Source organism: Schistocerca gregaria, chromosome 1, assembly GCF_023897955.1.
Source record: "Schistocerca gregaria isolate iqSchGreg1 chromosome 1, iqSchGreg1.2, whole genome shotgun sequence".
Lineage (NCBI taxonomy): Eukaryota > Metazoa > Arthropoda > Insecta > Orthoptera > Acrididae > Schistocerca > Schistocerca gregaria.
The window spans coordinates 268,913,592-268,941,019 of NC_064920.1; the positions used below are offsets into that span (position 1 = coordinate 268,913,592).

At 43.0% G+C, this 27,428-nt stretch overlaps 1 protein-coding gene across 8 annotated transcripts in view; it reads left to right on the forward strand.

Moving 5' to 3' along the window:
• LOC126340356 (serine/arginine repetitive matrix protein 1-like) overlaps nucleotides 1-27,428 on the forward strand; it is a 535,554-nt gene that overhangs the window by 454,895 nt on the left and 53,231 nt on the right. For 3 of the 8 annotated variants that reach the window (XM_050001686.1, XM_050001687.1, XM_050001685.1), the window contains exons 8-9: nucleotides 3,136-3,628; nucleotides 21,134-21,238. In XM_050001686.1, coding sequence (XP_049857643.1) covers nucleotides 3,136-3,628; nucleotides 21,134-21,238 — 598 coding nt within the window. Of the gene's footprint in view, nucleotides 1-3,135; nucleotides 3,629-21,118; nucleotides 21,239-27,428 lie in introns of all 8 variants that reach the window. The other 5 variants (XM_050001689.1, XM_050001688.1, XM_050001690.1 and 2 more) reach the window with 2 other exon arrangements.

The following is a 27,428-nucleotide window of genomic DNA, read 5'->3' on the forward strand; positions in this document are numbered from 1 at the left end:
TAGTTTTCTGACCCACCGGTTGATTCTATTAGTATTGCGTATGAGCACTCGTCACATACATAGTAAGCATCTTCTGAAAGATAAATCAACTTCTTAAATGAACTAGTGTCAGAAATATTCTATTTTAGAAATGATTTTACATAAAGGATATATAGTCTCATTCTGCCTATTAGCAGTTAGAAGTAAATATGTTTTTTTTTGTTGTTGTTGTTGTTGTACTTCGTGCTACAGCTTTTTCCATACCTTTTCAGAGTTTAGGCATCCGATCCTTAATTTGCTGTTATGTACGCAATAATTGCAATTGATCAACTTATTAAAAGAGTAGAATGAAGGTTGTAAAGACCTTTAATCCTTACAGCCAACTTTTCTAAAGAAGACGATTAACATTTTACACACTGTTAATTTTCGAGGAAATGATTCTGTCTAGTTTTGGTACAATATTACGGGAGACTGCTAACCTCCAAGAATTAGTCGAATTTTTATCGCTAAGTAGCGAACAGTTCGTAGTTTTAGTTTCTTAGCAAGTTTTAAAAGGGAAAAATAGGCTCACAACTATACGTGGAATCAAACACTGAGCGACCTTAACGGCGTGTTGGTGTAAAAGAGAATAATTCTCTCGTCGAAAACAGCTGTAAAAAACAACCGAAGTTTCGAAGTTTTATACATAATAAAGCGGTCTTTCCGGTGAATATCGCACTGTAGGTCAGTCAGCTGTAGTTGAAATAGTTGTGACACGTCCTCTGTCCCCTGCCCGAAAGGGAAAAGGGAGAACTAATACATCAAGACTGGTTGAAGCTCACTTATCTTCAAAAATCTGTTTTCAAACTCTTCTTGTAATTTGCAAATGATTTGAAGGTAATCTGAAACATCCACATCTTCCTTAAAACTGTATAATGTAGGGGAGTGCACAATTCTCATCGTGCAACTCTGTTTCCCACAAAACATGTTTTTTTTTTTTTTTTGAATGATTGAATCGTCTGCAATGAATCAACAACAGAGTGATTTTCACCCTGATAACCAGCATCCATGGCTGTGTGGGGCCTGCGCTAGATTCGAATCCTACCATCAGCTCTTACAGATATCGGGACTGAATTTTGGTACTCTCGGCACACTCTTGACGCTGTGGATCCCGGAATATTGAATTCCGTAACTAAAGTCGTACTTTCGAAAACTGTTGGTGCTCTTATGGCAGCAGAAGTGTTTGCTGTTCCGAGATGCACCGCGTAGTAGGAAAATGGAAAAAAAGCATGTGCTAAGGGACAATGTAGACGAAAGTGTGACTTGGATTCATCATCACAGGCAGTCACTGAAGAGGACAGCTGAAAAAGTCATTGCAGCACTCATGAACACCGCCAGCTCCAAAACAACGCTGCCGGCCGCGGTGGTCTCGCGGTTCTAGGCACGCAGTCCGGAACCGTGCGACTGCTACGGTCGCAGGTTCGAATCCTGCCTCGGGCATGGATGTGTGTGACGTCCTTAGGCTAGTTAGGTTTACGTAGTTCTAAGTTCTAGGGGACTAATGACCACAGCAGTTGAGTCCCATAGTGCTCAGAGCCATTTGAACCAAAACAACGCGAACGGAGCTCCAGCGCGAACTGCAGTTTCAAAACCACACATGAGTGACGCAAATGCCCGTGATAAGAATACGCGTTGCTGAAGTCATAAAAATTGGTCTGTGGAATAACTGAACAATGTCATTAGATCAGATGAACCCTGTTTCACACTGATTCTAGCTCCTTGCGGAGTTCACGTGCAAAGAGGAAAAAAAGGCGACAGTTCAATCCTGATTTGGACACCCATATCGTGATATTACATGTTCTCCCTTGGTACAGTGCTAGGCAGCATATCTGCCAACAATTATGCGACCATTATGACTTGTAAGGTCCATCCCACGTTACAATGTTCTCCAGTAGTTGTGCTGTGTTCCAAGAGGACAGATCCGCTCTTCACGCTGCTCATATCGTCCAGGACTGGTTTAGTGAGCACAGTTGTCGCGTCTCCCGTGGCCAAAACAGTTACCAGATATCAATATTATTTATTTACCTCCATCACTGCTACCTAAGTCTGTTACTATTTTGCACTGAGACTGATATAAGATGCCCTTGAAAACCACACACGACCTCTATTTATTTATTACGAGACGTCTGGGAGTTGTTATGAATGCACGCAGGTTTCCTATACGTGCTTTTCGACTTTCCATACTTTTTTCTGCCTCATGAATATAAAGCTAAACGACTTTAAACTGAATATTTGAAGTTAAAAAAATAATTATTATAATAATCATTTCCTTTCTACAACATAAATCAGCTGACTGAAACATTTTTATTAAAAACAGAACTAAATTTTAGTTGCAAAGGTCTGTTAAGAATTGGATGTAAACAGCTCTGAATGAGCAACCGAGAATAAATGCTTACGAATATTAAAAATACTACTAGCAAAACCGCAAGAAATGTGATGATTCCAGAATGATAATTTCACTCTGTAGTGGAGTGTGCGCTGAAATGAAACTTCCTGGCAGATTAAAACTGTGTGCCGGACCGAGACTCGAACTCGGGACCTTTGCCTTTCGCGGGCAAGTGCGCTACCAACTATTTTCTTTTTACATCTCATTTCGTTCGCTTTCGTTCGTTTCATCTGATCAGGGCTGACGTCGTAAGAGATCCGTTTAAGTTCGTTGTTGATCGGTTAACTCAGTTTTTTTTATTACAGAGGGCAGCTAACCCTCTGACCGAACACGCTAAGCTACCGTACCAGCTACCAAGTGACCTACCCAAGCACGACTCATGCCATGCTTTACTTCTGCCAGTACCTCGTCTCCTACGTTCCAAACATTACAGAAGTTTGGAAGGTAGATAAGGAGGTACTGGAAGAAGCAAAGCTGTGAGTATGGGGCATGAATCGTGCTTAGGTAGCTCAGTTGGTAGAGCACTTGCTCGAGAAAGGCAAAGGTCCCGAGTTCGAATCTCGGTCTGGCACACAGTCTTAATCTGCCAGGAAGTTTAGAATGTAATGATTGTCCTTAAAGATGGGCTTTCATCGTAAATTTGCATACTTCACTTTTAAAGCCAGCGTGTTGGTTCTTTACTGCGACAGAAACTACTTGCTATTTGTCGTTGATTTGGCCGACGTGCGCAGGAGTAACGAGTCACCACGCCGAACAGAAGTCTGACCACAGCCGCCCGCAGGCCGCGGTCAGGAACGAGCTGCCCAGCCCGGAGCAGGCTCCTCGGAATGGCGACCCCACCAGGAGGCCTCAGCACACGGGCGCCGCCAAGAGGCGCCCCAAGAAGAGGCACCGCACGAAAGCGACCAAGCACGCCCCGAGCAGGCAGCTGCCTGATACAAGGCCTGTGAGCAGCAGCAGTAGCAGTGCGGGCCACGGCTCGCAGCAACACCACCGACAACAGCACCAGCACCAGCAGCAGCAACAACAGCAGCCAGAGCAGGGACAGCCCCTGCAGACACACAGAACCGCGCCAGCCCAGCCTCCGCCGCGCAAGTTCGGCGGCGGCGACATGTCCCTCGAGAGTCGCATCCGGGCGCTGAAGAAGATCGCGAGCGGGTCCCAAGAGGACGAGCTGACAGCGGTGCATTCACCGGAGCTGCCTGCCTTCTACTCCGGCGACAGGTAACTAGTTTTTGCCTTTCACGTCGTGTGGTATTTTCGGAGCGACGAAGCATCAGCAGCCACGTCAGCAAGGCACGCGCTGCTGTAGCATGTCGTGGTAAGGGGTTGGCGGTGACTGCTTCTGCTTTCAGTACTCTTGTCTGGCTGCATTCGAAAAACATTCAGAAATTTGTGGGGCATCAAGTATGAGGTGTATGTTAATCGTAATATTCATCATGACATTCAATCAAAAATAGCATGTTTCTGATGCTATACCTTGATATGTATTTTAGTACTTTCAACATTGCAGCCCAGTCAGCAATCGTGATAATGTAATTTATAAGAAATTATCAACCTCGACCGCGGTAATGAAACCAACCCAACTAATTGAGCATTTTTAAAATGTGACTACACCTATTCAGGCTGTTTTTGTTTTATTTCTGTACTATGACCGAGTAGACATATTTTAGAATCAGGTGAACTTCTGAAGAAGGCTCAATTACTTGAGCTGAAACCTAGGTAAAGTTTGGTTTTATTACCGCAATCGAGGCTGATAGTTTCTTGTATATTACCTTGATATGCAGCGTGAAGTCCGCAGCTCGTGGTCGTGCGGTAGCGTTCTCGCTTCCGCGCCCGGGTTCACGGGTTCGATTCCTACCGGGGTCAGGAATTTTCTCTGCCTCCTGATGACTGGGTGTTGTGTGATGTTCTTAGATTAGTTAGCTTTAAGTAGTTCTAGGCGACTGATGGCCATAGATGTTAAGTCCCATAGTGCTCAGAGCCATTTGAACAATTTTTTGCAGCGTGATGATGAACCATAGAGTTAACAACGAATCTGGCCCATGCACAAATACGAAACGATCCAAGAAGGAAGTGTAACTGAAATCGAGAGTTTCGACAGACGTGTCATTCGTTGGACAATTGGTCCAAAATGAATGGTGAGCGCAGGGTTGATTCCAGTTGTGACACAAAAAAGCAACATTTCTGAGCATCTATCTGCGTCCACGAAGGTATAGCAGCAACATAAGATATAGACGGAGAGATACGGCACAAAATCGGAAATTATTAAGGAGAAAGGAATAGATTTCCTATAATAAATTCGACCCACAGAAAAATACATGAACAGTGCAATGCCTGCTATGTACTTTAGTGAGACTTACATATACTAGTTGAACCTTTCTCAACAGTTTTGGAGTTGAGCTTCTTGCACGAATTCCAGGAAAAGTTACTATGAATACTGGCGATGAAAATCGGTTCGTGCCAAAGGCATTATTATCATTTAGGTCTCAGACGAAATATTGTGACTCTGATACTCTGGAAAATGTATATTTATGCTTATCCATTACGGGTATTATAGAACCGTGACTGTAAATTGAATATAAATAAGTCCTGCAAAACTGCAACCAGTCACTTTTTTGGATAATTATGTTTTATTCCATGAAGCGGTTTTCGAACCTTTTCAGTTTCATCTTCAAATGGTTTCAGAAAGTTACATCATTATTGCTACCATAATGCTGGGTGCTGGCTCTATGATAAAAAGATGGAACACACTTTAATGTATCGCTATAACTATTGCTTATCTGTCGATATGAACTTAAATTTAGTTTTTTACTTACTGCGACAGTATAGGCGGCTTTTTTCGGTTAGTGTCCATCACAACTGGACATCAAAAATGGAGGCAGACAGATTGACACTAACCGCAAAAAATGTATATTTTTAACGAAACTATGTAAAAAGCCAAACTATGATCTTTTATTAAAATGAACAATATAATATTCAAAAGTTTCGAGAATGATACTATGTGTGTTAGCCTACAGGTCAGCAATGAGTTCTTACGTTACTTCCTTACATAAATCTTATTTAAACACATTGATTCTAATTTGCGAAACACTGAAGCAGTATTTACGGTGGAAGAATGTGACATTCACGTTGGATGGTGAAATTGAAATGTGTAACAATAGTTTCATACCATAATATTCAGTAGACTTCTAGCCACCGTTTCGTTCGCAAATCTGAAGAAAAGTAATCATAGCAGTACCAACGCATTTTCCATAACGCCCGTTACTGATCAGGGGAGGAGGGGGGGGGGGGGGGGAGCTTTGTGCTTTTCCTATAAAAAAATCTTCGTCAACTTTTGTTGACTTATATTAACAGCACACTTTTTAAGACTTAGGTCTACATATGTTTTAGTAGTGTTCTGAACATGAAAACACAAAATCTTTATCGCACTCTAAGCAAGATCAGCAGACTTTCAAAAACATGTGCTACTAGGGTGAGCCATTACGCCCAATCTAAAAGACATTTTTAAAATGCGTATTTCGTTAATGGTTTTTGGCTTTTACCCAAAATGTCATTTTTAGAGAGATATTTTTGTGTAAGTAAGATCCTCAAACTTAAAATATTAAACAAATGTTACCAAGATTAAATTTTTCGGTTGAGCTTGGCTGAAAAATTTAAAATGTTTATAAAATCTGGTAGATGAATTCGTTATAGACAACATTACAGACAATAACTCTCGTTTTCAAAATTTTAAAGTCGCGTCGGTAACGGAATGTATTAAAATATTTACAAAAGGCGGGTTTCACGTAACCGCCCCTCTCCACCCCCACTCACCCCCACGCCGCCCTAGGTAATTCGTCACGAATCTAAGGACCAAAAGCACTAGGGGAAGAGAGGGCAGAAATGTATAGACACTAACACAGTCAGTGGCTACCAACAACAGCATCAACTACATCACTGGTCTTAATCTCACGCTAGATCTGTGTGCCAGTTGACGGCATATTAATATTTCAATTTCAGTCGCAGAAGAGACGAACGATGAGTCGCCGGGGCTGATTTCTCCCCTCGCTGAATATACTCACACTGTTTTAATTGCCACCTCTACAGGATCGAGGTATTATCGTGAAACTAGATGGTAGTCCTTCTCTACACATTCAGCCCTCAATGTAATACATGTTTCTCGCTGCTACGGTACTGTGGAGCGCGAACTTGAATGTGAACCAATAATGTAGGCATGTAATTGGAAAGGAATTTTCTTTATTTACTCATTAAAAAATTATAAATACTCCTCTCATCTCGACAAAGTGTTGCCAACAAGAACATGGACTTCGCTGCCATGAAACTTGCAGTACGCTAAGACCGTAATCATTTGTTTTTGTTCATGCTCCATGGACCTAAAATATCAAAATCCCATTTGCATCTCTCCAAAACAGAAAACAGCACAATAATTTTTTTCTTTATGAGCCACACATTTCGCTTGAGTGAACTATACAGGGTATCCTTTGTAATACAGTAACAGTCCGTAATAGACATTTGAAACTAATGTAATCGGCAAACGCCTTTGCAGTAATTTGTAATTATATATCTATCGAAATAGTATTCCTCTTTCTTCTAAAACTTATCTTTATTGTTGTGACTATAAGAAACTACTTCCATTCGGCCATAACGGTCTGTTCTTTGGATGCTCTGGGAGATGATCGATTTTTAACTACAACTAATGAAATATTATTTCGCTATGTTACTTAAATGAATAAAATATTTACTTAACTTCTATACACCTTTGTGCCACAGAAGTACTTCATAATTTACAAATGCCATTGGCTAGCCCATCGTCACTTGATACACTAAGCGACAAACTGTTTCTTTAAAGTACAGTGTTCGGCATATACAGCAGTGCAAGTTCATCTGAGGCTCATGCTCCTATACTATGATGTTGACTGCTGTAGCTGTCAGGAACTGGGTTGTCCTTACGTCGTCGACACTGTCTGACTTCAGCGATAGGGAGTTGCATTACTAAGAGGAAGAGGTGTCTTCTGTTGTGCCTCTGATTGATGGTTATGGATTGCAGTCAGCCCTCGCTAACGCCTGTGGTAACGATTCACGTTGCCACTTTTTGTATGGCACCGCTATCTCTGGATGATACAACGCTTCAGTGCAAAGAAAACTTATGATTTCAAGATTTTCTGTTGTCTACACCGAGTATACGTACAGAGTAATTTTATTTTCGACCGGACTAATTCGCCATCTTCAGATCCACAGTAGCGGTGAGGGATCAGCATCAGGTGGGACTGACGGATAACATCGAAAAAGTTCAAAGAAAGGCAACTCGTTTTATATTAACACGAAACAGGGGAGATAGTGCCACAGACATAATACGTGAATTGAAGTGGCAAAGATTAAAACAAAGGCGCTTTTCGTTGCTACGGGATATTCTCGTAAAATTTCAATCATCGGTTTTCTACTCTGATTGGAAAAACAATCTGTTGGCACCCATCTACATAGGGAGAGATGATAATCACGATAAAATAAGAGAAGTCAGGGCTCGCACAGAAAAATTTAAGTGCTCACTTTTCCCGCGCGCCGTTCGAGAGTAGAACGGTAGAGAGACAGCTTGAAGGTGGTTCGTTGAACCCTCTCCCAGGCACTTTACTGTGAATAGCAGAGTGATAACGTAAATGTAGACGAACAGATTATGAAATCATGCTGTGCGACAAAATGCACAGTTGCATTCGCGCCATCGTAAAGGACTCTTAATAAATTGAGTATTACACTAAAAATATATCCGCGTCTTCATGGAAAGACAGTCATACGAGTGTTATCCATCAAGAAGTGCAACATGTAACTGGGTTAATTGCCAGCTACATATTCTTTCTCATACTTATGTAGCCAGCAGACACATGCGGAAATTCTTGATGTGGCACACTTGTATGACTTTGTTTTGCCACGAAGACACAGTTATGTTTTTTAATGTTCTACTCTCTTTTGTTCCACAAGTCCCTTACAATGGCTCGAATATCCCTTTTCTTCACAAGTCCGTTAGAATGGCTCGATATAAACACGCCGTTTGTCGCACAGCGTGATTTAGTAACCTATACTCTGTGGATCTGAAGATGTCTGCTTAGTCCTATCGTAACTTGTAATCCGGTGTACACAAACTCGTTCAAGCGAATAAAAAGCTTCATACCAAAAGCTATCTTCATGTTGAATTAATTCATTGTTCTCCAGTGTCAGTTACTTACACTGAAGGGCCAAAGAAACTGGTGTAGGAATGCATATTCAAATACAGAGATATGTAAACAGTCAGTACGGCGTTGTGATCGTCAACGCCTATGTAAGACAACTAGTGTCTGGCGTAGTTGTTAGACTGGTTACTGCTGCTTCAGTGGAGGTATGTCAAGCTTTAAGTGAGTTTGAATATGGTGTTACAGTCGGCAAAAGAGTGATGGGACACAGCATCTCCGAGGTAACGGTGAAGTGCGGATTTTCCCGTACGACCATTTCACGAGTGCACCGTGAATTTCAGGAATCTGATAAAATATCAGATCTCCGACATCGCTGCAGCCGGAAAAAGATACTGGAAGAACGGGACCAACGACTGAAGAGAATAATTCACCGTGGCAGAAGTGGAACGCTTTTGAAAAATAGCTGCACATTTCAGTGCTCGGCTATCAACAAGTGTCAGCATGCTAACCATTCAAAGAAACATCATCGATACAGGCTTTCGGAGCCGAAGGCTCACTCGTGTATCCTTGATGACTGCACGAGACGCGGGCCCTTCGACACCGGGATTGGGCCGTTGATGACAGAAAATATGTTGCCTAGTCGAACGAGTCTCGTTTCAAAAAGTATCGAGCGGAGGGACATGTACGGATATGGAGACAACCTCATGAATCAATGGATCCTGCATGTCAGCAGGGCACTGTTGAAGCTGGTGGAGGCTCTGGAATGGTGTCGGGAGTGTACAGTTGGAGTGGTATGGGAACCATAATACGTCTAGATTCGATTCTCATAGGTGACACGGACGTAAGCATCCTGTCTAATCACCTGCATCCATTTGTGCCCATTGTGCGTTCCGACGGACTTGGGCAATTCCAACAGGACAATGCAACACCCCACATGTCCAATACAGCTACAGGGGGACTCCAGGAACACCCCTCTGAGTTTACTTTCGCCGACCACCAAACTCCGCAGACAAGAACATTATTGAGCATATCGTGGATAGCTAGCAACGAGCTGTTCAGAAGAGATCCACCCTCTCATACTCTTGGGGATTTATGGTCAGCGCTGCTGGACTCATGGTGTTAGTTCCCACCAGCACTATTTGAGACATTAGTCGAGTCCATACCACGTCGTGTGGCGGCAATTCTGTGGGATCGACGGGCCCTACACTGTGCTGAACAGGTGCACCAGTTTCTTAGGCTCTTCAGCATATGATACCACACTTGTCTTAATGGGATCCTTCAGCTGCTACAAAAAACTATTATTATCATTTTTTGAGTCCATACAATTCCGAAGACGGCAAGAGATGACAAGTGTTAGAATTATGGCACAATCAACTTAACAGCTCATGCGTCCAAGTTGCTTGCAAGAATAATATACACAAGAAGGAAAAGAACACTGAGATGCTATAGACGACGATCAGTGGGGCTTTAGGAAAAGTAAGGGCACGAGAGAGGCAATTCTGACGTTGCGGCTAATAATGGAAGCAAGGCTAAAGAAAAATCAAGACACGTTCATAGGATTTGTCGCTCTGGAAAAAGCGTTCGACAATATAAAATGGTGCAAGCTGTAGGGGTAAGCTATAGGGAGAGACGGGTCATATACAATATGTACAACAACCAAGAGGGAATAGTAAGAGTGGACGATCAAGAACGAAGTGCTCGTATTAAGAAGGGTGTGAGACAAGGATATAGCCCTTCGCCCCTACTGTTCAGTCTGTACATCGAGGAAGCAATGATGAAAAAAAAAAGGAAGGAATTAAAATTCAAGGTGAAAGTGTCAGTGACACGATTTGCTGATGACATTGCTGTCCTGAGCGAAAGTGAAGAAGAATTACATGATCTGCTGAACGAAATGAAGTGTAATGAGTACAGAGTATGGATTGAGTGTAAATCGAAGAAAGACGAGGGTAATGAGAAGTAGGAAGATAACACAGAGAAACTTAACATCAGGATTGATGGTCACGAAGTAGATGAAGTTAAGGAATTCTACTACCTAGGCAGAAAATTAACTAATGACGGACGGAATTCCTGGCCAAGAGAAGTCTATTCACGTCAAATATCGGATTTAATTTGAGAAAGAAATTTCTGAGAATGTACGTCTAGAGTACATCATTATATGGTGGTGTAACATGGACTCTGGGAAAACCGAAACTGAAGAGAATCGAAGCATTTGAGATGTGTTGCTACTGACGAATGTTTGTAATTAGGTTGTCTGATAACGCAGGGAATGAGGAAGTTCTGCGTAGAATCGGACATGAAAGGAATATGGGGGAAACAGTAAGAAGGAGAAAGGACATCTGTTAAGACGTGAGGGAATGACTTCCATGGTACTAGAGGGAGCTGTAGAGGAAAAAAACTGTAGAGGAAGACAGAGTTTTTAATACATCCAGCAAATAACTGTGGACGTAGGTTGCAAGTGCTACTCTGAGATGAAGAGGTTAGCACAGGAGAGGAATTCGTGTCGTACGGCATCAGACCAGTCACTAAAAATAATGTTACAGATGTCAGTGTTACACATAACAGTATGACTTCACTATAGAATTGCTTAAAATTTCCTACTCAGAAACATAGGTAAAATTTGCTTCATCTATCTAGAACTAAATCCAGGATCTGAAAATCTTTTTAAGTTTGGCTATGACTATGGCTATCTGGTAGTTAATATGGTATCTAGAAACAATTTTAGCCAGCTCTCCCAGTTCCCACATACTTTACATCGTTGACCCTCTTGCTTAAATAATTATCGCCAGTTGAGGTATAGGTTTCTTATTGTGATCACAGTTCAATTTCTGTAATGATTTGATGGAATATAGCACCCTCCAGAAGTGAAACGTGGACGCAAGAACAGAATTAAAGTTTCTGAAAATTAGTGCTACGGAACAATGAATACTACATGGGTAAAGAAGAGATAGAGAACCGAATTGGGGAATAAACTGACCTTTTGAAGGTATCTGTTGATAAGGCGCATCCTTAGGCGCCATGGAAATGTAGAGTTGGTAATGGAGGTCAGTGTGGTGGATAAATATTGTTGAAGGAGACCATTTCTAGATAGAAGTAAGAAGAGTGAACTAGATACAGGTTGAAGTACTTATGCAGAAATAAAGGGTTTTGCGCGGGTTAGACTTCCGCTAAAAGCTACGTAACTGAGTCTTGAACTGAAGAGCACAACAACAAAGGTTATTTAATTTCTTGTCCCTTATCGTCAAGAGAAAGCTTTGTGAGTATCGCTTCAGCCTAAATATAAACAATATAATTAAATAGGTGGAACTATTACACGTGATCAGGAATCTTTATAAACGGTTCTTTTATTACTGCTAGTGTTCTTCTCTCTGAAGCCGAAATGTTGATGACCTTTAAGAGAGATGGTAAATTCAAGAAAAACTGAAGAACGTGCACTTGGAAAGGATAAAGTTCACAGGGCATAGATTGAAGTTTTAGAAAAAGGTGCAGTTATGGGTGCAAAGATGGATTGAAATTAATTATACTTTGGAGAAGAGTGTAAGTGGATGAGTGAATGGTAGGTAACATAAATGGACGAGGTAACAAAAGGGATGTCAGGGCCATGATAGAGCAATAGAAGGAGATAGAGAAAGATGAGGGGATCACAGATAGAATTTGAATTGTGGGGTGTGTGTGAATGTATATTTAGTGATTTGATTCGTCGCAGGCGAAGCAGTGCACCAAAATTAGAAATTGGATGGTAAACTATAGGATTGTTGGAGTTCAGACTGCGTATAGTGTAGCATACAACGTGAACTGAAATTCCTAAATGAAATTTTGAAAAGTCATTCAGGGAAATTCTTCGAGTATTTCGGTATAAGTGAGCCGTCGCTCGTTGCAAAAGAACTTAATTTCGCCTGAGATCTTACTCCCTTCTATCCCTGCATCTCTACTGTAGTGAAAGTATATGTTTAACAATGCAAACAATGTTCCCTTTGTGTCATTCCTGGAAACAATTTTGATCTCATTTACTCATGGTATTTGCTGCTGACAAAAGCAATGCTAAATTTATTCTGCACCCTCCAATATGCATTCAGTACTGATTGTTCCTGTCTCGGGTTTGTTTCCACCGGCAATGTTAGTTTTACATTAACAGTGACCCACACTAGTGTTTACAGGTTTACTGACAAAAATTTGATCGAATGTACTTGGAGTATAGGTTCACAGAACGCAATGGAAGAGCAGCACACGAACCTTATGCAGATCTCGCCTCCACGGAAACCACGGTACCATATTACTGCATCTGGGTGAGGATTGTTGTACTATTCTCTGTTTTGTGTTGTACGTCTTGGTAATTGTATATAGTTCTATAGTTCTTGTGAAGGTATTTTCACAGAAAATGTGTAACGTGGGATAACAGAGCAAATGATTCCCACCTATATTAAACAGCCTCTGGAGACCATGAGCGCGTACATAAAATTACTTAGGAATTATCCCTTAAGAACGTCAGAAATTTTATCTCTAGAGTTCTGGTTCATCCTGTTTAAGGAAGTACTCAACGCTTTCTTCAGCATTAGAATGTCAGAAGAAGCGTTGTTTCTTTTGATGGAACCACATACTTCGTAATCTGCAGATTTAGGGGACACTGATGTTGACCGTCATCGTGGTATTCAGTCGTATTCTGGGCGAATAATACCGAATTCATCCACTGATTAGCCATCAGGCAAATAAAGAGAACTTTTCATTTAGTATTGGAAGGGGAGAATGCCAAGCACACAACGCCCCCTTCTCTGAAGAATCTTCTTCATCTACAACTACATTCTCGGAAGCACGGTGAAGTACATGTCACATGTTACTTGAATATGACAGCTAAAATCTCTCGGTTTGCACTGTAATTAGTCAGTAGGTAGGATGCTGCTGTATATTTCTAGATTCCTCATTTAATGCCAGCTCTAAAACCAATAAAGTAGGCATTCACTGCATTAGCTGACATTTTCGCTCATCTATCTGCCAGTTCGGATTTCTCTGCATCCGTGAAGTTCTCCCGCGAGTGACCGATCATTCGTGCTGCCATGTATTGTATTCGTTCAAAGTCCATTGTCATTCCCTTTGTATATTGGATCCATATACTTGAGCAACATTCAACAACAGGTCTCACTGCTGCTTTATAAGCCATCCCCTTTGCAAACTGAAGCAGCAGTTTCCTACCAATGAATAATAGACACTTGCCTCCTGCGTTACCTACGACTGAAGTGGCGTAAGGTTTCCATTTCATATCTTCACAAAATGTAGCACCCAGTTTGTGTAGTACATGTTATTGCAGTTGACTAACACCAGATTGGGATTTTATTGTTGTAGTCTCTGCTTTTGATTCTTGAGTTGATCTCTGATGTAACTGCTCCACCGTAGTGTTGTGTCACTATCTTACATCCACGGCGATGCTTTGTCCAGAAAGAACGTGCTAGTATTTTACACCTCACTGCTTGTTACTACAGCATTGTGACTACACTATCAGCTCCATTGTTCTAAGTTCTAGCATTAAGGAGAATTGTTTCTACGGACTCTATTCAGAGGCTGCCTATATGCTTGTCGCTGTCGAATCCTGTTTCTAGGTACTCTTCATGCATTGCTTAGGTGAAGCTCTCTGTCTGTGTGTTCAGTAGAGCCCATTTCTCTTCTTTTCCAATTATCATATTAATTTCTGATTCTGTCTTACCACATAGTCTAGATGTAAAGTTTTTCTGAAATTTCTGTTTTGTCTGTAGAAAAACACGGTGTTCTGGGGAATCTTCAGCTCTCATGTAGAGACTGGTGTCCGTCCCACACCCACGACGTTTAAGTACGTAGGATAAGGTCCGTGTCCAGTTAGGAAATTCACCATATCACGCCTAGAATTCATATGTTAGTTTCCTAACAGGGGGAAAATCATATACTCCACGTCTCTTATCAGTCATTTACGATTCAGTTTGCCATGTATGCGTCAGAGTTTAAGCTGACGCTTTGTTTGTGCAGCTACACAGGTAATTGTGTTCACCTGGTTTACTCTCCCCAGCCGTAATCAGTACACTGCAGTCCGATATCTGATGGTAATATTGATCGGGTATACACCAAGGAGCAAACACAAACCACAATGCTTCCACTGAGGTGCTACCGAACGCCACCTATAGCTTGAGCCAGACAATCCTCTGCCCTCATCTGATTGATATTTTGTTTGTAACTAAAGTCATTCTATGTGCCCCTCTATGGATACACTGGAAACCTAAGTACTGCTTCGAAGCTGGCTTAGTTGTGTGTTCGGGTTTCTTGTAGAGATATTCTGTATTCAATTGAATTTAGTTTACCAGTTTGTGTAATACTTTCTTCTGCTTTGTCTTTGTCAATTTTCAGTGTTCATGAGACTGTACTATCTCAACTACATGAACTTGAAGAAATCGTGTTACGATTTTTCGTTTGATATTTGTGTCCCCAATATTTACTGAAGGATCCATTCTCAGGGCTCCCATCAGTACACGTGTAAACTGTTTTATTTTCTAGTGATTTCTACATTAGTACATGATGACATGAAGTGTTCCGCTTGGCTCTGTTCTTTGTAGAAACTAATACCAGTTGATCATTTGCATTCGTGAAAACACCCTCAGCCATATTATACCGATCAAATAAATACAGAAATTGTTCAACAGCTGTATCCAAGAAGATGGGGCCGCAGATCGATCCTCTTGGACGTCCCTTCGTAATTAGTTTGGTTACTTTCCGATCTTCCCTTTTGACGTTCTATTGCACCGCCTCTGCAGTAGTCCAGGAGAGTATCATATAGAGAGCAAAAATGGTTCAAATGGCTCTGAGCACTATGGAACCTAACATCTGAGGTCATCAGTCCCCTAGAACTTAGAACTACTTAAACGTAACTAGCCTAAGGGCATCACACACAGCCATGCACGAGGCAGGATTCGACTGAAGCGCCTAGAACCGCTCGGCCACCGCAGCCGGCTTGTTGTTGTGGTCTTCAGTCCTGAGACTGGTTTGATGCAGCTCTCCGTGCTACTCTATCCTGTGCAAGCTTCTTCATCTCCCAGTACCTACTGCAACCTACATCTTTCTGAATCTGCTTAGTGTATTCATTTCTTGGTCTCCCTCTACGATTTTTACCCTCCACGGTGCCCTCCAACACTAAATTGGTGATACCTTGATGCCTTAGAACATGTCCTACCAATTTATCCCTTCTTCTGATCAAGTTGTGCTACAATCCTATTCAATCCTATTCAATACTTACTCATTAGTTATGTGATCTACCCATATAATCTTCAACATTCTTCTGTAGCGCCACATTTCGAAAGTTTCTATTCTCTTCGTGTCCAAACTACACTCCTGGAAATGGAAAAAGAACACATTGACACCGGTGTGTCAGCCCCACCATACTTGCTCCGGACACTGTGAGAGGGCTCTACAAGCAATGATCACACGCACGGCACAAAGGACACACCAGGAACCGCGGTGTTGGCCGTCGAATGGCGCTAGCTGCGCACCATTTGTGCACCGCCGCCGTCAGTGTCAGCCAGTTTGCCGTGGCATACGGAGCTCCATCGCAGTCTTCAACATTGGTAGCATGCCGCGACAGCGTGGACGTGAACCGTATGTGCAGTTGACGGACTTTGAGCGAGGGTGTATAGTGGGCATGCGGGAGGCCGGGTGGACGTAGCGCCGAACTGCTCAACACGTGGGGCGTGAGGTCTCCACAGTACATCGATGTTGTCGCCAGTGGTCGGCGGAAGGTGCACGTGCCCGTCGACCTGGGACCGGACCGCAGCGACGCACGGATGCACGCCAAGACCGTAGGATCCTACGCAGTGCCGTAGGGGACCGCACCGCCACTTCCCAGCAAATTAGGGACACAGTTGCTCCTGGGGTATCGGCGAGGACCATTCGCAACCGTCTCCATGAAGCTGGGCTACGGTCCCGCACACCGTTAGGCCGTCTTCCGCTCACGCCCCAACATCGTGCAGCCCGCCTCCAGTGGTGTCGTGACAGGCGTGAATGGAGGGACGAATGGAGACATGTCGTCTTCAGCGATGAGAGTCTCTTCTGCCTTGGTGCCAATGATGGTCGTATGCGTGTTTGGCGCCGTGCAGGTGAGCGCCACAATCAGGACTGCATACGACCGAGGCACACAGGGCCAACACCCGGCATCATGGTGTGGGGAGCCATCTCCTACACAGGCCGTACACCTCTGGTGATCGTCGAGGGGATACTGAATAGTGCACGGTACATCCAAACCGTCATCGAACCCATCGTTGTACCATTCCTGGACCGGCAAGGGAACATGCTGTTCCAACAGGACAATGCACATCCGCATGTATCCCGTGCCACCCAACGTGCTCTATAAGGTGTAAGTCAACTACCCTGGCCAGCAAGATCTCCGGATCTGTCCCCCATTGAGCATGTTTGGGACTGGATGAAGCGTCGTCTCACGCGGTCTGCACGTCCAGCACGAACGCTGGTCCAATTGAGGCGCTAGGTGGAAATGGCATGGCAAGCCGTTCCACAGGACTACATCCAGCATCTCTACGATCGTCTCCATGGGAGAATAGCAGCCTGCATTGCTGCGAAAGGTGGATATACACTGTACTAGTGCCGAAATTGTGCATGCTCTGTTGCCTGTGTCTATGTGCCTGTGGTTCTGTCAGTGTGATCATGAAATGTATCTGACCCCAGGAATGTGTCAATAAAATTTCCCCTTCCTCGGACAATGAATTCACGGTGTTCTTATTTCAATTTCCAGGAGTGTATTTATAGTCCATGTTTCACTTACATACATGGCTACACTCCACACAAATACTTTCAGAAATGACTTCCTGACACTTAAATCTATACTCGATGTTAACAAAATCTTCTTCTTCAGAAACGCTTTCCTTGCCATTGCCAGTCTACATTTTATAACCTCTCTACTTCGATCATCATCAGTTATTTTGCTCCCCAAATAGCAAAACCCTTTTACTACTTAAGTGTCTCATTTCCTAATCTAATTCCCTCAGCATCACCCGACTTAATTCGACTACATTCCATTACCCTCGTTTTGCTTTTGTTGATGTTCATCTTATATCCTCCTTTCAAGACACTGTCCATTCCGTTCAACTGTTCTTCCAAGTCCTTTGCCGTCTCTGACAGAATTACAATGTCATCGGCGAACGTCAAAGATTTTATTTCTTCTCCATGGATTTTAATACCTACTCCGAATTTTTCTTTTGTTTCCTTTACTGCTTGATCAATATACAGATTGAATAACATCGGGGAGAGGCTACAACCCTGCCTTACTCCCTTCCCAAGCACTGCTTCCCTTTCATGTCCCTCGACTCTTATAACTGCCATGTGGTTTCTGAACAAATTGTTAATAGCCTTTCGCTCCCTGTATTTTACACCTGCCACCTTTTCAATTTGAAAGAGAGTATTCTAATCAACATTGTCAAAAGCTTTCTCTAAGTCTACAAATGCTAGAAATGTAGGTTTACGGCCGGCTTATAGAGAGCATTATACCTCATATTGTCTTAATTTGTTAAACATTGCAGGCTACCAATGCTCCCAAACACATCTTCTATGTCTATCGATCAAAGTTCTCATTTACGTGCCACTAACGTCCGGTGCGGCCACCGCAGGATGGACGACAGTAATTCAGATGTAAGAATACAAAACACTTCTCGTTGCTCGGTGGGCGCCATCTCGTGTCCACCCACAGTGGTCTGCGAACGAGCGAATGGGTGAACTAGTTGCAGCAGAGGTGCCCTACCGGTGATCGTATGAACCGGAAACACACTGCTGGATCCAAACTGAACTATTGGTACTATGCGCAAGTTAATATTCACCACTAACTTGGTTTTTCATTAATGTAGAGGATATTGGACAACAAATAGAATGAATCTGTCCTTTAATGTGCTAAGACAAAGGAAAAAAGGACGCGCCACAAATTCATTAATCGAATGAGACGGCAATCGGAAGATGTGATGTACACTTTCACACAACCTAATGATTACAACTTCAGAACAACAGGATGATTCATTCAAGAGAACGAGCTTCACAAATTGAGCACGTTGTTAGTGCGTGGATCCACCTCTGGCTCACCGCCATCCCGGTAGTCTCCAGAAACGCCTTCGTCCTGAAATCTCATTCACTGTAGTAGAATTGTCTTCATAGATGAATCCCGCTTCGAAATGAGCTCCGATGACCAGCGAAATAGTGTCTGAAAACACTCCGGACAGCGGTGGTACACAACTGGACAGTTGGCCGTCAGTGGTCCAACAACCATGAGTGGTGACCAGGGATGCCATTTCTGTCCTTTGCTGGACCCCTTTGGAAGTCTTTCGCAGCACTCTTACAGTGCAGCAGTACTCCGACGATATTCTACCCGTCGTTTTATTTCCCTTCATGACAAGCCATCTGGGCTTACTTTCCAGTTTACGTTTCCCGCACACGGCGAGGGTCTGCACTGTTCGTCTTTGTGCTGAACATACCCGACCTTCACCAGCAACGTCTCTGCATCTCTCCCCAAGTAAGATCTTTTGGAATGTTATGTGCAGGGCCCCCAAATAGCTGGAAATTATGATGATGTAACGCTCCAATTGGACAGAATTCGGCACCATATCCCTTGGGAGGATATCCATCAACTTAAGTAATCAGTGACAAGTCGACTAATTGCTTGCATGATGACCAGAAGTGGAACAACGCCTGCTCAATTTGTAAAGCTCCTTCTCTTGAATATATCATCCAACTCTTCTAAAGTTATAACCATTTGTTTGTATGTACATGTGCATGACATCTTCCGATTTCTGGCTGGTTAAAATGGCTCTGAGCACTATGGGACTTAACCCCTGAGCTCATCAGTCACCTCGAACGTAGAACTAATTAAACCTAACAAAGGGAAGGACAAATGGCTCTGAGCACTATGCAACTTAACTTCTGAGGTTATCAATCGCCTAGAACTTAGAACTCATTAAACCTAACTAATCTAAGGACATCACACACTTCCATGCCCGATTTTTGCCCCACTCGTAAAAATCTATCGTTTTTTTTCTTTCTTTTTTTCCTTATTAGTACCATTTTCATAGTGCTCTAACACTTACCACTTAAAGGCGCAGAACTCTTATTTGTCAATAAATAAACTATTTCTACAGTACTGGCCATTAAAATTGCCACACCAAGAAGAATTCCAGATGATAAACTCGTATTCATTGGACAAATATATTATACTAGAACTGACATGTGATTATATTTTCACGCAATTTGGGTGCATACATTCTGAGAAATCAGTACCCAAAACAAGCACCTCTGGCCGTAATAACGGCCTTCATACGCCTGGGCATTGAGTCAAACAGAGCTTGGATGGCGTGTACAGGTACAGCTGCCCATGCGGCTGAAACTAGATGCCACAATTCATCAATAGTAGTGATTGGCGTATTGCGACGAGCCAGTTGCTCGGCCACCATTAACCAGACGTTTTCAGTTGGTGAGAGATCTGGAGAATGTGCTGGCCAGGGCAGCAGTGGAACATTTTCTGTATCCAGAAAGGTCCGTACAGGACCTGCAACATGCGGTCGTGCATTATCCTGCGGAAATGTAGGGTTTCACAGGGATCGAATGATCCACTCTTCAAAGAGCCGTCAATGCTAAAAGAGGTGTCGGAGGCGTGTAACCATTGTCATCCCATACCATCACGCCGGGTGATACGCCAGTATGGCGAAGACGAATACACGCTTCCAATGTGTGTTCACCGCGACCAGCATGATGCTGTAAACAGAACCTGGATTCATCCGAAAAAATGACGCTTTACCATTCGTGTACCCAGGTTCGTTGCTGATTACAGCATCATAGGCTCTTCTGACTATGATGCAGCGTCAAGTGTGACCGCAGCGATAGTCTCCGAGCTGATAGTCCATGCTGCTGCAAACGTCGTAGAACTGCTCGTGCAAATGGTTGTTATCTTGCAACCGTCCCGATCTGCTGACTCAGGGATCGAGACAAGGCTGCACGATCCGTTACAGCGATGCGAGTAAGATGCCTGTCCTCTCGACTGCTAGTGATACGAGGCCTTTGGGATCCAGCAAGGCGTTCCGTATTACCCTCCTTAACCCACCGATTCCATATTCTGCTAACAGTCATTGGATCTCGACCAACGCGAGCTGATAAACCGCAATCGCGATAAGCTAGAATCCGACCTTTATCAATGACGGAAAGGTGATGGTACGCATTTCTCCTCCTTACACGAGGGATCACAACAACATTTCACCAGGCAACACCGGTCAACTGCTGTTTGTGTATGAGCAATCGGTTTGAAATTTTCCTCATTTCAGCACGTTGTAGATGTCGCCACCTTCGCCAACCTTATGTGAATGCTCTGAAAAGCTAACCATTTGCGTATGATAGCATCTTCTTCCTGTCGGTTAAATTTCGCGTCTGTGGTACGTCATCTTCATGGTGTAGCAATTTTAATGGTCAGTAGTGTATGTTTACGTGTTCACCTTTGAATGTGTCCCAGGTACTGTCTACAGTCAACTGTGGAATGTATCCTTGTATAATATACTCAATACAGGATTGCCTTCAACAGTCCCGGATGGAGCGCGCGGGACGAGTGGGCATCCGGCTGGGACCAGCGCCTGTGGCACGTCCTGGGCAGCGGCAGTGGCTCGCAGCCCCACGGGGACCCAGGCAGGTGCAGTATCGAATCCCGACTTATCCTCTGATTGAGTTTGCTTTAGTTCGTGCCTGAATAAGTTCTACCCAGCACCCACCTCGGAATAGACTGTATTTCTAAGGGGATGAGCTTTCTGGAAGTTCCTGAAACTCTACAATGTCTGTATTATTATGACGCCAACGGCCTTGTAACAGTGGTAACACCGGTTTCCGTCACATCACCGAAGTTAAGCGCTGTCGGGCTGGGCCAGCACTTGGATGGGTGACCATCCGGTCTGCTGAGCGCTGTTGGCCAGTGAGGTACATTCAGCCCTTGTGAGGCATATTGAGGATCTACTTGATTGAAAAGTAGCGGCTCCGGTCTCGGAAACTGACATATGGCCGGGAGAGCGGTGTGCTGACCACATGCCCCTCCATATCCGCATCCAGTAACGCCTATGGGTTGAGGATGACACGACGGCCGGTTGGTTCCGTTGGGCCTTGATGGCCAGTTCGGGAGGAGTTTAGATTTAGTATTATTACGACTGTCGAGCATAGTAAATTTCAGAACAGTGCTCCTACAGGACGGAAGTGATAAATCACGTACATTTATAAGTTCCGGGAAATTTCTCTCTGTTACTAAGCACTAGTCCTTGTAAAGGCTATATTCCAGCTGTCTAACAGATGCAACCAGCAGTTTATTCACAGCTACCATTATAAAACCTACTCTGCGCTGTACGACTCGTTGCGGCTGACGACGGTGCACTTCCGTGACCACAGTTCGAAAATAATTTTATGTAAAATATTTGAATTCCTCAAAATTTCTGGGCAGATCAAAAATGTTTGCCGGAACGAGATTTGAACTCGGGACCCAGAATAGGAATCTCGGTCAGGCACAAAGTTTTAATCTGCCACGAAGTTTCATATCAGCGCACACTCCGCTGCAGAGTGAAAATCTCATTCTGGATATATTCCCCCCCGGCTGTGGCTAAGACATGTCTCCGCAATATCCTTTCTTTCAGGAGTGCTAGTTCTGCAAGGTGCTGGTTTTGCAACTTTCGCAGGAGAGCTTCTGTAAAGTTTGGAAGGTAGCAGACGAGGTACTGGCAGAAGTAAAGCTGTCAGGACGGGGTGTGAGTCGTCCTTGGGTAGCTTAGATGGTAGAGCACTTGCCCGTGATAGACAAAAGTCCTGAGTTCGAGTCTCTGTCCGGCACAAAGTTTTAACTTACCACAAAGTTTCATATCAGCGCCGACTCCACTGCACAATGAAAATCTCATATTGGAATTCCTGTTTTCTGCTTCCGTTACATTGACAACTAAACAATTGCAACTCACTGAAATTGTGTCATCAAAAAGGGCGCTAAAATTAAAATGTACAGAAATTAAACGAGGACCGTGGCTTCAGTAGTGCATGTAAGGTGGTGACTAACACTGAAAGTTACAGAAAACGTCTGTTGGGTTTTTGACCTTTCAACAGAATCCGTCTTTGTCAGGGTTTAAAAATTCCTTGAAATATATATAATGCGATGACGCCAATAAAATATCGGATTATTATTTAGTATTCTGCTAGTGGCATGTCCGTGTCTTCGAACGGAGAATTTCTGACGCCAATATTCGGTGTCTTTAGTTTCTTCAATCGGCTATATGCCCTTCCATCTGTCATTTCATTCTGATGATGAATTCTTCTTCTAATTCTTCGTCTTCCGTTCGGTAACGTCGTTTATGGGCACCTCGTGTCTACCATGTGTTCGATTCAGCTGGCGTTCTTCTCAAGAGTTGTACTCAGAACAGCATTCCTCTCTCCTACTCTTCTCAGTTCGTCATTGTCTCTCATCCACTGTCCGCTTGATCTCCTCTATTTTTCTTCAGCGCCACATTTCAAAACTTTGCAGACATTTTTTTCTGTATTTTTATCATGGTCCACGTCTTTGCTCCATACACTGCATCGCTCCGGTTCCTTTCTTAATTCGAAGCTCCCTTAATTCCATCGTCAACTCCTCTTCTTGTTGAATGCGACACTTATTCAAATTCTGCAGTGGTCAACTTCAAATGTTTCATATTCTCCCGTTCTCGATTGTCGACAGTAATCCTCAAAGTTTTCTCCCGTTTTCATATTCGCATAACTTTTGATTTCTCAATGTTGATTACCATCCCATATCCACTTTGGGATTACACCAGCCGATTCGTCTTATGTCACACTGCTCTGTGATTTTTGGAGAACATTTGCTTACTTGATGATGTTAATGAATCATCTTCATATCCTGAAGTTGCCGTATCCGTTCAAAGCTTCCCTCGTATGTCATTTTCCATACAGATTTAAGTCTTTCGACGGTAGACTATATCCTTACCTGATTCCTTTTCCTAATTCCACGCTGAAATTCAATCGCACTTTTTCTTTTTTTCGCAGGCACAAGTTGACAATTAGTGTCTAATCTCTTCAGCGTATTCCTTGCTTATTCAGGATGCTCATCAATTTTATCCAGCAGACTTTGCCGAAGGTCTTATGCCACACTATAAAACAAGCGCGAACTTCTTCGTTAACAGCAAAAACACTGACAAAATACACACCCTGAGCATGGCGTTACTGGTTAGTTCTCTTTCTCTAGTTCTAAACTGGTCCTCTGCCAATACTTCTTCAGTATTTCGTTTCAGCCGTCTGTTGAGTACTCAAGCAATGATCTTCGCCACGTGCGAGATCAGACTGACAGTTCTGTGGTCACTATATTTGTTGACTTGTTGTTTCTTTTGACAGCAACCACTGCGGTGTCCAAAGGGAACTTCACAGCAAACATAAATATAGTCAAAGCCTTGCAGAAAAACAAAAATTGCGCGAAGCGCAATGTAGTGTGAGGAGGGCTATGCAGAGGCGTTCAATGAATTCGAAAGTAAAGTTCTATGTACTGACTTGGCAAAAAATCTTAAGAAATTTTGGTCTTATGTCAAAGCGGTAGGCGGATCAAAACAAAATGTCCAGACACTCTGTGACCAAAATGGTACTGAAACAGAGGATGACAGACTAAAGGCAGAAATGCTAAATGTCTTCTTCCAAAGCTGTTTCACAGAAGAAGACTGCACTGTAGTTCCTTCTCTAGATTGTCGCACAGATGACAAAATGGTAGATATCGAAATTGACGACGGAGGGAAAGAGAAACAATTAAAATCGCTCAAAAGAGGAAAGGTCAATGGACCTGATGGGATACCAGTTCGATTTTACACAGAGTACGCGAAGGGACTTGCCCCCCTTCTTGCAGCGGTGTACCGTAGGTCTCTACAAGAGCGAAACGTTCCAAAGGATTGGAAAAGGGCACAGGTCATCCCGGTTTTCAAGAAGAGACGTCGAACAGATGTGCAGAACTATAGACCTATATCTCTAACGTCGATCAGTTGTAGAATTTTGGAACACGTATTATGTTCGAGTATAATTACTTTTCTGGAGACTAGAAATCTAGACTGTAGAAGTCAGCATGGGTTTCGAAAAAGACGGTCGTGTGAAACCCAGGTCGCGCTATTCGTCCACGAGACTCAGGGAGCCATAGACACGGGTTCACAAGTAGATGCCGTGTTGCTTGACTTCCGCAAGGCGTTCGATACAGTTCCCCACAGTCGTTTAATGAACTAAGTAAGAGCACATGGACTATCAGATCAATTGTGTGATTGGATTGAGGAGTTCCTAGATAACAGAACGCAGCCTGTCTTTTTCAATGGAGAGAAGTCTTCCGAAGTAAGAGTTATTTCTGGTGTGCCGCAGGGGAGTGTCATAGGACCGTTGCTATTCACAATATACACAAATGACCGGGTGGATGACATGGGAAGTTCACTGAGGCTTCTTGCAGATGATGCTGTGGTGTATCGAGAGGTTGTAACAATGGAAAATTGTACTGAAATGCAGTAGGATCTGCAGCGAATTGCCGCATTGTGCTAGGAATGGCAATTGAATCTCAATGTAGACAAGTGTAATGTGCTGCGAATACATAGAAAGATAGATCCCTTGTCATTTAGCTACAAAATAGCAGATCAGCAACTGGAAGCAGTTAATTCCATAAATAATCTGGGAGTACGCATTAGGAATGATTTAAAATGGAATATTCATATAAAGTTGATCGTCGGTAAAGCAGATGCCAGAGTGAGATTTATTGGAAGAATCCTAAGGAAATGCAATCCGAAAACAAAGGAAGTAGGTTACAGTACGCTTGTTTGCTCACTGCTTGAATACTACTCAGCAGTTTGGGATCCGTACCAGATAGGTTCGATAGAAGAGATAGAGAAGATCCAACGGAGAGCATCGCGCTTCGTTACAGGATCATTTAGTAATCGCGAAAGCGTTGCGGAGATGATAGATAAACTCCAGTGGAAGACTCTGCAGGAGAGACGCTCAGTAGCTCGGTACGGGCTTTTGTTAAAGTTTCGAGAACATACCTTCACCGAAGTGTCAAGCAGTATATTGCTCCCTCCTGCATATATCTCGCGAAGAGACCATGAGGATAATATCAGAGAGGTTAGAGCCCACACAGAAGCATACCGACAATCCTTCTTTCCACGAACAATACGAGACTGGAATAGAAGGAAGAACCGATAGAGGTACTCAAGGTACCTTCCTCGGTACTTGCGGAGTATTGATGTAGATGTAGTTGAAAGAGTCCTTACGCCATTCGCAAATTTCTTACATTCTGTTGACTAGTTGCGTCACCGATTACAACCCTCCGTTTCGGATTTCTTTCAGCAAATCCACCGTTATGTCGCGGCCTCCTGTAGATTTCTTAATCTCCTTAATCGCTTTCTCTTCTTCGGCTGTCAATATACTGGGACCTTTTCCGTCTTAGTCAATAATTTCCTCTGTATAATTTCGCTGTCTTGCGGACGACGTTCCATATCGTAAAGTACATTTAGGTATTCTTTTCATGTTTCCAGCGCCTCTGCTTGCCTCCTTGAGTCATGTACTCCTAAGGTCCTTTGTTCTCGCTCCCTCCCGTCTCCTTCGTTTTCTGGCACATGAGGTTGTACCTTCCGCTTCTTTGTTGATCCTATATTTCGCCGCACATTTCTTCTATGTAGTAGCCTTGCCCTTTGTCTTCTTATCTCCTGAGTGTGCTGTTAAGGTCTGCATTCTTATTAATTAAAAGTTTTACGCTTCCTCCTTTCCTCCGTCTTCTAGAGCATCTCACTGATGATTCAGGGTTTCCTTACTGTCTTCGGTTTCCTCCCAACTTCACTCTTTCAATATTCAACAATACCAGTGCACGGTACTGGCATAAAATTAGACAATATTTTTTTTTAACGGATTTCATCCTCACCTTGGTCCTTCAGGAAAATTTTATATTACGGGCCATGATTTCACTACCGTCATTTAGCCAGTTTCTGGAATAAAACTGAGAAATTGCAAGGACAAAGAATATAAGCTTAGTCGGATCACTTCAGTAACAATATCATGCAAATGGCAGTTACAAAACGACGTATTACTCACTTATTGTGTTTTACTCGCAGAAAAAATTCACGTAAGTTAGTTACTTCTGCCGATGACTATGAAGAACCTTAACTAAACACTGAAGTTATTCGTAAAGCTGACACTGCAAGAAGTCCGAGGTCATTTTATCCAAGTGGGAACAGACATCTTACAGAAATTTCCCTTGAATATTCCCGAAGCTGACTGGCAGAGAACCAGACGGTATGGTACAGAAATTCTAAATTACCATTACGTTGCTATCCTCGAAATATATTATATTCCTCCGTGACCAAAGTACTGAGTGCCCTCCCATTACTACGGAAATTCATTTCGTCGCTTGTTAGCGCGATAGTAATGTTAGACCTTCCAATGTGTCCCTAGAAAGTGATATCTTACGCAAAACAAGTGGCAGTGTGCGAGTTTATAACAACAAACTTCTTTTATATGTTTGACTGGGGACAAAGGATTTTGGTGATATAATGTTCAATGTCTTTACATTGCTAGCGTAGATAAATAAATTTAAAAAATATCAGTACGTTCATCTCCTGTATATAAAGTAACTAAAACTTTGCCCTATGCTTTCTGTATTACGTATTTCGTTGTATTGATCATTTCCGGAAGCTATTAGAAGTACAGTAATGTAAATAGTTATGATCTCTCAGGTTTTCGCGACATGATTGATTTATAGTGTGCTGCTGAATGTTCTGCCTAGTTGTTTCCACTTTATGCACGATGATCTTCTTCAGGTCCTGCGAGTTTTACTGTTATGGGTATCCGCTGCCTTGACT